General features: G+C 54.7%; 1 protein-coding gene across 1 annotated transcript in view; it reads left to right on the top strand.

The window, feature by feature from the left end:
• Positions 1 to 2,866, top strand: part of IGSF23 (immunoglobulin superfamily member 23) — a gene marked incomplete at its 5' end in the record, with an annotated part of 10,544 nt that extends 7,678 nt beyond the window's left edge. Inside the window, 2 exons of the mRNA XM_049622313.1 lie at positions 525 to 678; positions 2,512 to 2,866. Coding sequence (XP_049478270.1) covers positions 525 to 678; positions 2,512 to 2,545 — 188 coding nt within the window. The remainder of the gene's footprint in view (positions 1 to 524; positions 679 to 2,511) is intronic.
• Between the last annotated feature and the right edge of the window lie 8,400 nt (positions 2,867 to 11,266).

The following is an 11,266-nucleotide window of genomic DNA, read 5'->3' as shown; positions in this document are numbered from 1 at the left end:
GACCCAAGGGGGCACCTGATCCAGCAAGGGGGTCAGGGAGGGCTTCCCGGAGGAGGGGACAACTGAGCTGGTACTAGGATACATAGGAATCATCCAGGCCAAGGTGGTGGGTGGGTGGACTAGCATTCTAGGGTCACAAAGGCCTGGAAGTAGGAGAGAGAGGTGAGCTCGGAAAATTGGGCAGAGTCCAATGAGACCGGGTTATAAAGGTGGAGGGGAGAGAGAGATGAGGTTCGCCAGCTGGCACGGCCTCGAAGGCCAAAATGAGAGACGCTTGCTCCCTGGGAAGCCACAGCAAGGTTCTGAGCAGGGGAGGAACAGGGTCACATTTGAGCTTTCCACAGACCCTCTGGCCCCCGTGTGGCCGGGAGGTCGGGGGGAGGGGAGAGACAGAGGCAGAAGAGACAGAGGGAGGCCGGGGTGGAGACCGGAGGGTGGGAAGGAGGGGGCAGACTGAAGACACACTCAGGGGGTGACATGGTGGGAGGCAGGGGTGTGCAGTCTCACCCTTTCTTGGTCCCCAGAAGACAACGTGGAACCCACAGAGGCTGAGCCCATCGAGCCAGACCCCGTTCTGTCCGTGTCAGGGGGAGCTGCCGTCGCCCTCCTGGTGGCTGCAAATGTGGGGGCCATGATGCTGATAGGAGGTGTGGGCTTCACCATCGTCCAGAGCCTAAGGTATGTCCTGTCCTCACCCCCGTCCGCCTCCTGATGTCCACTCGGCCCCCCACGAGACACAGAGCTCACTCTGCAGCCAGACAGAAGCCCAACCGATAGCCTCGTCCCAAGAAGCTTTAGACTCAGGATTCTGAGCCCTGATGCACCCGCCCAAGGTGACCCCCAGGGAACAAGGAGACAGAAGACGATTCTGGAGCTGGTCTGCCTTGATAAGGCCAGGAAGCGAGGCCAGGGTGGGGAGGGGGCGCAATTGAACTAAGTGAAGGCCTCCCTGAGAAACTGACATCTGAGCAAAGACACTGAGCAAAGGAGGGATGGCTCAGGGGATGTCTGGCAGAAGGGCATACGGCCGCCTGTGCAAAGGCCCTGAGGCAGGACTTGCCCGGCAGGTTCCAGCAACAGCAAAGAGGCCAGCATGGCTGGAGTGGTGTGAGAAAGGAGAAGTAGGGAAGAGAGGGGAAGAAGAGAGGGGAGAGGAGAGGGGAAGGGGGGTGGAGGTGGACAGGCGGTATAAGGTCTTGTGGGCCATGCAAGGACTTGGCTTTTGTCCTTAGTGACCTGAGAGCAATGGAGGGTTTCGAGCAAAGAGGGACAGGATCTGACTTACGTCTGACTCGCATTCTAATCCTAGATGTGTTAGCTATGCTGCCAACACTGTAATATCTTACGGTTATGTGCTTGCTAAACATGATTCTATTTCGTTTCCACAAGAGCTCGGCGGATGGGGTTGGGGGTCACGGATAGGAAAGAAGATCTTGTGTGTGTCAAAGAGGAAACCCAGGCTCGGGGAGGAGTGGCTGGGCCCAGACCCCGCAAGCCGGAGAGGAGGGGTTCGAACCCAGAACCCTGCCTCACTCCTAGTTCTCGCCCTACCCTACCCCGCCTCTTTTCCCGCCACAACAGCACAAGCCTCCGTTGCTTGTGCACTGCGAGCTGACGTGGTTTGCAAAGGCCTTGTGGATCAGCTGGGAGAGGCTGGGGCCAGGTCTCCAGTCCGCGAGTCCCAGGCAGGGGTGGGGGAGGGCCAGGCTGCTCCCTGAGCCCCTGCATCATGCTCACCTGTCAGCTCATCCTGCGTAAGCCCCGGGAGCCTTCAAGTCCCAGCTACTCTGAGGGATGGGTACAATCTTGGCCTCGTTTTCCAAATGAGTAAACCAAAGCTCAGAGAAACTCCTCGGCTGGCCCAAGGACGCACAGCTGACAGATGGCTGACTCTGAACCAAACCCAGATCCAAATCCAAAACCACGTTCTTAGAGGATGAGAGATCCAGTCCCTGCTCCCCCGTGAGTGGGCGGGAGGAGTCACTTCCCGTCCCCCTACCATTTTGGCCCAGACCTATGATGGCAAAACACTGCTGACGTCAGCCAGAAGGAACCAGCCTTTTCCAAAACAGCTTCAGCCTTAGAGATGAGGTCGTGAGGACAAGCATGGCTGTCCTGACCCTCTCGGTGGGGAGGGGCAGTCCTCGGAAAAGAGGGGTATGGACCGAGGGGAAGCCCCACACCCGTCGACCGCACCCACCCAGGGCAAGAGAGACCCCTGCCGCTTGTCGCTAAGGCTGCGGGCCCCAAAGCCAGGCTACTTGGGTGCATCCCAGCTCTGCCATTCGTCCGCTAGCTTGCAGAACTTTGAGCGGGTCCTTTAACCACCTCTGTAAAACAAGGACAGTGGTAATAGCTACCTCAGAGGGGAAGTGTGTGGATTACGCGAGGCAGGAGGACCAAAGCACTGCAGATCGTGCCTGGTGCGTGGTAAACCTTCAATAAACGTCAGCCACGTTGATGGCGATGACGATGGCGATGACGGTGACGACTTCTCGCTCTCCGTCGTAGGATTCACTGGCGAAGACTGCGGATGTGCTGCTAAAGTGGGCACCTGTCTGTCAGCCTAAGAGGTGATGCCAGGAAGGCGGCAAGAGCATCCCGGGGTTGGGGAAAAGAGGAAGTTACCGGGGGCTCCAGTCGAGACCCCCTCCCTCCTGACCATTTGCCCGTGGGATGTTCTCGTCTCGTTGAGAGTCCCGGGGACCGCTTTTCTCCCCTCTCTCCAATTACCAGCCTCCCATCTGCCCAGCTCACCAACCCCCGGGAAGCCACCTACACAAGTAGCCTGTATTTCCTAAAATTCGTGGGCTGTCAGCGAAAGATCCTCACTTAAGTGGCTCAATAAAAACAAAAGGACGAGGGGCGCCTGGGTGGCTCAGTCGGTTAAGCGGCCGACTTCGGCTCAGGTCACGATCTTGCGGCCCGTGAGTTCGAGCCCCGCGTCGGGCTCTGTGCTGACAGCTCAGAGCCTGGAGCCTGTTTCAGATTCTGTGTCTTCCTCTCTCTCTGACCCTCCCCCGTTCGTGCTCTGTCTCTCTCTGTCTCAAAAATAAATAAACGTTAAAAAAAAAAAAAAGGACGAATTTACTATAAGGATCCAAGATTTCCACACACACACGCACACACAAAAAAAATCCAAAGGTGTATCAGTTAGCACTTGCTGTGTAACAAACTACTCCCCCCCCACCCCCGCTAAAATTTAATGGCTTGAAACAACAGCCATGGGTTTAGCTTACAATGTTGAGGGTTATCAGTTTGGGCTGGGCTCAGCTGGGCGGGTCTTCTGGTCTCTGCTGGGCCCACTCCCACTTCTGTGGTGAGGTGGCAGTTACCCAGGGGCTATCTGGACTAGGACAGTCGTCTGGGACAACTAACCTGTTCTCCACATCATCTATCATCCTGTAGCAGGCAGACCCAAGCTTGTTCACATGCCAGAGGCAGGATTCCAGGAGGGAGACAGAGGCGCAATGCCTCTTAGGCCCGGAATGAAGAATGGCACATCCTTGGGGCACCGGGGTGGCTCTGTCGGTTAACCGCTCAGGTCATGATCTCGCGGTTTGTGAGTTCGAGCCCCGTGTTGGGCTCTGTGCTGACAGCTCGGAGCCTGCTTCGGATTCTGTGTGTGTGTGTGTGTGTGTGTGTGCACACGTGTGTGTGTCTCTCTCTCTCTGCCCCTCCCCCACTCATCCTCTGCCTCTCTCTCTCAAAAATAAATAAACATTGGGGCGCCTGGGTGGCTCAGTCAGTTAAGCATCCAACTTCAGCTCCGGTCATGATCTCAAGGCTCGTGGGTTCGAGCCCCACGTCAGGCTCTGCGCTGACAGCTCAGAGCCTGGAGCCTGCTTCGGAGTCTGTGTCTCCCTCTCTCTCTGCCCCTCCCCTGCTTATGCTCTGTCTCTCTCTGTCTCAAAAATAAATGAAAACATTACAAAAATTTTATAAATAAATAAACATTAAAAAAAAGAGAGAGAGAGAAAGCAGGAATGTTGCTGGAACCTTCTCGGCCCCCAGCCCTCACCCCTTGTAACCCTCTTCTCCGGGTACATTAGACTCCTAGTTCTCTCTCTGTGTCTGCAGATGGGTTCTCAATGCTTCCGCATCCACATGGCGGAAGACACAATCCCATAGCTTCCAAATCCACAGAATCCCTTCGCCTTGTTCCTGAAGCCCCTGGAGAAGGCATCTGATTGGCTCACTCGGGTCACGTGTCAACCTTGCGCCCCTTCCTGTGGCGGGGAGGGGGGAGGGGCCCTGGATGCTTCATACAAGCAGAGGTCTAGGGGCCCAGCCGTGTCTGTGGGGGCTCGTTCCAAGAACGGGGGGGGGGGGGGGAGGTTTGGCCTTGTAAGCTAGGTAGGCACCCCAAAACGTCTACACACGGAGCTGATTTTTTGCAACTTTTCATAAAAGAAAAACATCTGAAATGCAGCGAAGTGGGGGCGGTGGCCACAGCCCCCCGGGGAATCCGTGGCTGAATTATAAACAAGATCGACCCTTTGATTTTGAGCTGTTGGAGGACGCTGATGTGCGGATGCATCTAACACCCGAGGAGCATTAGTGCTTCTGTGACCGGCACAAAGCCACCTACCGCATCCTGATGCTTAGCAAGAAGAGGAACGGACGTGAGTTCAAATACTGTCTGTGGAGGGTTGTCTGTGTAGCCGTCACTACACTCTGTGCCGTAGGTGACTCATGAGCCATGTCATCCTCGCCGTGTCCACAGGAAAGGAGAGCCCACCTCCGTTTTCCTGAAAGAGCAGGGAGGCTCGGAGAGATGGTGAGTGACTTGCCCAGGGCCATAAGGGCAGCACAGGGTAGAGGTGTTGCCCACGCCAGGCTGGCTGCCTGGCTCTGAGACCCCTGTTTCCAAGCACCCCCCTTTCCTGTCGCTCCCTCCTCGGGGCCAGAGCCCCCTCCCCCTTCTTTCATAAGCCCCGTCCCCTCCTGTGTCAGGCAGTCGTCACTGTGCTTGGGTACAGAGGATAAGAGCGAGGCTCAGAGAGGGCGAGTGACTTGCCCCAGGTTCCACAGCCATGCCTGATGCCGACTCAAGTCTACTCCATTCCCAAACCCACGCCCCTATTTGTTAAAAATAAATAAATCCCGGGGTGCCTGGGTGGCTCAGTCGGTTAAGTGTCCGACTTCGGCTCAGGTCACGATCTCACTGTCCGTGGGTTCGAGCCCCGCGTCGGGCTCTGTGCTGATGGCTCAGAGCCTGGAGCCTGTTTCAGATTCCGTGTCTCCCTCTCTCTGACCCTCCCCCGTTCATGCTCTGTCTCTCTCTGTCTCAAAAATAAATAAACGTTAAAAAAATTTTTTTTTTAAATAAAAAATAAATCCCCCAACACCCCTATGTGTAGATCACTGCCTCTGGGGTCCCCACCCTGGTCTGTGCAAGGGCTCAGATTTGCTGAGAAACCTAGAAACCCCTGATATCTAAACAGCTCCTTTCCTGCCTGAATCATCCTGCTCTGTCCCTTCTCTCCTCCCTGTTCCCTCCTATCAAAGGAGAAATGAGTTATTTTTCCGGCCTGGGTGGTGACGGGGAGGAAGCTGGTTCCTGCGGCTCCCAATTTGGCGAGGTCTCAGCGGTGACACCACAGCCACCGCCTTCGCCGGCCGGGGGCCAGCTGTCCTCTCGCCAAGGCTGTGGCAAGGCTGCTCCCTCGCCCTTCGGGACAGCTGAGAATTACCGTCATGGCCCTCCCCACCGACAAAAATAAACGGGGCACATGTCCTCAAAGAGACCTCCCGACCACCCCTGTTACAAATTCAGTCCCCTGGTTGAACGCGGTCCTGGCACTGTTCTGCTTCATACCATGTAACCGCATCGTGTCATTAAATAGTGACCGGTGTGAATATTTACTATTTATCTCATCCATGATGGCGAGGTCTGTGGCCGTTACAAGTGTGTGCTCGGTGAGCCTGGCCACGGCACGCTCACCATGGAAACTGGAAAACAGCACAAACCAGAGATCTCCGGGTGACCGACACGCCACTGAAAAGTGGGTGCCTGGAGACTGCGGGAAGCCATTCCAACTGGCCCTGTCTGAAACATGTCTGGATTCTCTGTGCACCAAGGAAAAAACACACCTTCGTCTTACTCACGCCACTGTTGTTTTAGCTCTGTTTTTCCTGGCAGCCGGTCTAATACCAATGGATACATCTAACCCTAAGCTTTAAACCATAAGGTCAAAGATTTAGACATTTGGCGAAACAAACCTTGCACGATGAGGAGGGAGCCTGTGACCACACGGAGGGGTGGACGAGTTGGGCCACCGTGAAAAGTACGAGCCAAGAACAAGCAAAATCCTCTCCCCACATCCCCCCCTCCCTGTCCCTGGGTGGGGGCACAAGTGGAGAGTGTTGTCAAAAGTAGGAAATGCTAGATAACAAAACTGAGCATCCTGGGGTGCCCGGGTGGCTCAGTCAGTTGACCGTCCAACTTCAGCTCAGGTCATGATCTCAAGGCTCGTGGGTTCGAGCCCCGCGTCGGGCTCTGTGCTGACAGCTCGGAGCCTGGAGCCTGCTTCGGATCCTGGGTCTCCCTCTCTCTCTGTCCCTCCCCGACTTGCGCTCTCGCTCTCTCTCTCTCAAAAAAATGAATGTTAAAAAAAATTTCTTTTTAAAAAGAAAGAGAGCTGAGAATCCTGAACCCGTTCTGCTTTATTCTGTGACTGTGTGGGCATCACACGTTTTGTATCCAGGTGGAAGACAAAAACAAAAACGAAAACGAAACAAAACTCGACAACGAAGAAACCCTGGGATTTTCCTCCTCCATCCAGGCATCCCAGACATCCGGGCAGCCATCTCTGCTGCCCCATGCTCGAGGACCACAGGCAGGAGCACAAGAAGGAAGAAGCGGTCCAGGGGAGATGGGATTTCCAGCTGTAACCTCTGGCCCCAGTTCCTCTCCACAACTCGTGTTTTTCACCTCCCTTCCGCCAGCATCCACTTCTCCTTGACCCCCACGTTTGCCAGACCAGCAGCAGCTACTGTAAGTGGTGAGCTGAGAGTTCTGAGGACCCACCCAAGCTCTCCAGGGTGAAGGACCTGTAGGGAGTATTGATGTCTCTGGGAGCCCGGAATAGAGGGGTGACCACAGTCCCATATTGGCTTCCCATGCTTATCAGAAGTGAGTCAGACTCTCCTCCCTGAAGGGGACCGGAAGAACTTACTTCTGGTTCCACACCGGCCCCGGATACACTGCGATCCGCAATGACAGAGGCACACGAGGTTCCCAGGCGACTTGAACAATACCTGGTTCCTTCGTTCGCCCAACGAATATTCACTGGGCACCTCCTGCGTGGCGGGCTCTGTGCTAGAGGCAGGAACAGGACAGACGTGGCCTCTGCCCTCACAGAGTTCACGGACTCCATCTCCAAAATCCAAACCTCCGGCCCGCTCCTTGTGTGCGTCTTCAGCCCTCCCCGCCTCCCACAACCCCCCCCCCCCCAGCTCTTTCCTCAGACTCTCTTCAAGCTCTCAAGCTCGCTCGCTCGCTCTCTGTCTCTCTCACACAGATAGAGACACACACAGAACTTAATGAGTAATTTTCCTCTAAATTCCAGTATCGACAGAAAACAGAAGTGTATGTGCTGCCGTCAGAAAGGGGCCTAACAGACGATAATCGGAGATCAACTCATTGCCAAAGCCATTCATTCGTGCACTCCTGTATTCATTCGTTCAACATGCCTCCCTCTGGCCCCCCGTCTGTGTAGAGCTCTCTGCTGGGCGATACTGGGGACCCAGGGCTGAGCATGGCAGCCGCAGCCCTGCCCTCCTGGGGCTCGCCGTCCAGTGGGGGAAACAGAACCCTCCCCAAGTAGTGACAACCCAGAGTGGGCTGGGCCGGGCCAGGGAAGCCTAGGGAGGGCTCAGGGACACCAGAGGGGGGACTGCCCGGCATGGGGAACCAAGAAGGCTTTCGGGAGGAGGGGGGAGCTGGGCTGGCTCGGCCGGTGAACTGAAGTGTGAGTGACCACCGCCAGGGTCACAGGGAAGAGGTGTCCCAGCGCGAACTTGAGCAAACACGGTTTGATTCGAAGGACTGAAAGGGTTTCTGCTGGCTGATGTGTAAAGCAGGAGAGGAAGTGACCTCAAGCTGTCGTCAGAGGCCAGGTCATGTACAGTCTGGACTTTGTCCTTCACAACACAGACCTGCCTGCCACAGGGTAGGGCTCTGATGAGTCACCAGTGGTAGAAGGAGGCAGGCCGGAGAGGGTAGGTTTCATTTCCTTCTTTGGGCCGTGAGAGGGCTGCAGGATATGGAAGGGGGGAGACAGGGAACAACCGTGGAGAGGCACCACTACGCCCCTACACCTCAGTGGATGTGGGGGCGAGGCCTGGCGGGAGAAGATAAAGAGGAAATGCCCGTTCTGGTAGCCAGCCCGTTCTTGGGGAAGGATGGGCCTATGGCGGTTGCCTGGGGGTTTCTTTCCAGCGTTTTCCTGCCTAGCCTCAGAGTACAGAAGACGAAAATCCTGCCCCGGGACAGCAATAATAGCTTCTGCCATTTGCGAGGCCGCTAAATAAATTGCTTTTTTTAACCGTCTAACTTATTTTCACATAACTTATTTAACCATCACCCCAGGGGTTTCTTTGATCCCCTGTTTTAGGGATGAGAAAAAGGAGGCAAGAGAACTGATCCAGGTGTGCCATCACCAGCTATTTGTTGGTGAAACCAGAATCTGAACCAAGAGTCACGTTCCGGAGCCCCTCCTCCTTCCTCCCCTGCCTTCCCTCTCCTCGCTTTCTCTCTCCCTCACCCCTCCTCCCTCCCCTCATCCTTCTCTCCCCTCCCCACCCGTTCTGCTCCCCTCCCTCCCACCCAGCCTCCAGGTTCCTACATCAGACCCTTCAGGACAAGGCTTCACATCAAAAAGTTTAGAAGCTCCAGTTCACCGCCAGGGGGGTCCCTGGATAGCAAGCATTTCACTGCCAGGCTCTCCTTCACTGGCAAGATTTTCACTGGTAATGATTTGGGCTGCGTCTCCCAAAACCACAAATGTGCATGCCCTTTGACCCAACAAACTCGCTTCTAGGAAAGCAAGGAACTGACTCCACCACGCAGGCGGGAAATGGCGTGGACTGGGTTGCCCAGGACAGCACCCTCAGCTTGGGCAAAGCACTAGAAACACCCACAAGGCCCGGGCGCTGAGGACAGGTTCAAAACTGATGGTGTCTTCACACAAGGGCAGGACCCAAGGAGAGGGGTTCCAAGGAGACCCCAGACCACCTTCAGGGCTCAGAGGTGGGGAGGGGTCATGGGAGGGGCTGTCTCTTGTCTCAACACACCCATTCCAAGTGGCAACAATCTCCCCCCATCACATCCTCACCTGGGTTCATCCAGACCTGAAATGTTTTTATTTTATTTTTTAAATAAAATTAAATTTCATTTAATTCGGCGATTTTGACAGCATGGCGCTTTGGGCCTTCCCAACTATTTATTGGCCCCTTTTTTTTTTTTTTGGCAGGGGGAGGGACAGGAAAACCAGCCCCCGAAGGCCCTCCCCCTCCCACTGACCCCATCCCTGAGACCCTTCCCCTTCTTGACCTCGTCTCTGACTCCATCCCTAACCTTCACCTCATCCCGAACTCTCAGCTCCGCCTTGACCCCACTTTTAAGCTTCAGTGACTGAGTATCATTCTCTTTACATGACATGGTTTAGGATCAGGGCTCTTACGGCTTATTTTGAGACAGAGGCTCCATGCCTGTCAAAGAGAAGTCAGGTGTCCTGCGGCGGGGAAGAAGGAAGGTATGGGATGAGACGGGCCCCAAATCTGAACCTCCCATCCGCGGAGGAGGGGGCAGCCTCTGACCAGCCAGACCTCTGAGAGGGGCGGCTGCTGGAGCCACAGTGGCCGGGGGAGCCCTGGAGGAGGGGGAACCCCAGAGGGTGACAGCATGGTCCGGAGGAGGAATGTAGCAGCAACCACAGTTTCCAGGTTCAGAGATAACTCAGCACCCCCGAAACAAGGGTGCCAGAAAATTCAGAGATTTCCCAGAGACTAGCCTCCATGTTCCCATTCAGAAATTCACCTACAAGCCAGGGTGAGAGACACCAGAGCCAGAGGTACCCGCCCACATCCACGCGCCATGGGTGGGCACCGGGTCCAAGCCAAAGAGGTCAGTGGGAGACAAAACCCTCCAAACTGGCCAAAGCCCAAAAGGGGAATTGTCTAGAAAGATAGAAGGGTGTCACAAAACAAGGGTCAGAGCTGCTAGGGGGCCTGGGGGGGACCAGAGCCAGGATGGACACAGCTGGGGACCAGGCGGTCTCCCAAGCTCTGTGCCTGAGTATATGGCTCTCTGGGTCTCTCTGTCAACTCTCAACTCTCTCTCATCTTGCCCTGTCTGTGCTTGTGTTGGCCTCTCATCTCCCTTCATATCTCATCTTCTGTCTCTTGGTATCTGTTTCTCCCTTTGTCTCTCCCTACCTCCCAGTCCCTGAGTGTCTCTATTTCTCTCACCTCTGCCTCTGTCTCTCTTGGTGTCTCTCTCTCTCTCTTTCTCATCCTTTCCCCTGTTGTATGTTGCTCTATAACCATCATCACCAGCGGACGTGATGGTGTCCTATGTGTTAATCTGTTAACATCTATTTCCCTCCAGCAGAAGGTGGGCTTCACGAAGGCAGAGATATTTGTCTATATTATTTCCTCCTGCATCTCCTATGCCAGGAATATTGCCTGATTCAATAAATACATGTTGGGGGGGGGGGGGCATCTGGGTGGCTCAGTCAATTAAGCATCCGACTCTTGATTTCAGCTCAGGTCACAATCTCATAGTCCATGAGATCGAGCCCGGATCTGGCTCTCTGTGCGGCTGGTACACAGCCTGCTTGGAATTCTCTCCCTCCCCCTCTCTACCCCTCCCCTGCTCACGCATACACACAGACATGCACTCTCTCTCTCTCTCTCAAAATAAATAAACTTTTAAAAATTATAAAATGAATCTAGGTTGAATGAAGAATGGGTGAATCATCATTCTCACCAACATTATTATTTCATGACAAGCATAAAACAACGATAATAGTTGTTATAGCTGCTGTTTATTGAGTACAAACTATAATACCAGGAATCGGGCTAAATAAATAGTTGCTTGTTTAAACCTTACCAACACTCCTGTGAGGGGAGTACTGTTATGTCCATTTTTCAGATGAGGAAACTGAGGCCCCAGGAGGAGAAGCAGCTGGCCCAATATGAGCCCAGGCCTTGTCTGGCTCCAAAGTTCAGAGGGTTTGGGAAGGGACGGGGACGAGGG

This window comes from Panthera uncia (genome assembly GCF_023721935.1).
Source record: "Panthera uncia isolate 11264 chromosome E2 unlocalized genomic scaffold, Puncia_PCG_1.0 HiC_scaffold_19, whole genome shotgun sequence".
In the NCBI taxonomy this organism is placed as follows: domain Eukaryota; kingdom Metazoa; phylum Chordata; class Mammalia; order Carnivora; family Felidae; genus Panthera; species Panthera uncia.
This window is presented reverse-complemented; position numbering and strand designations above follow the sequence as displayed.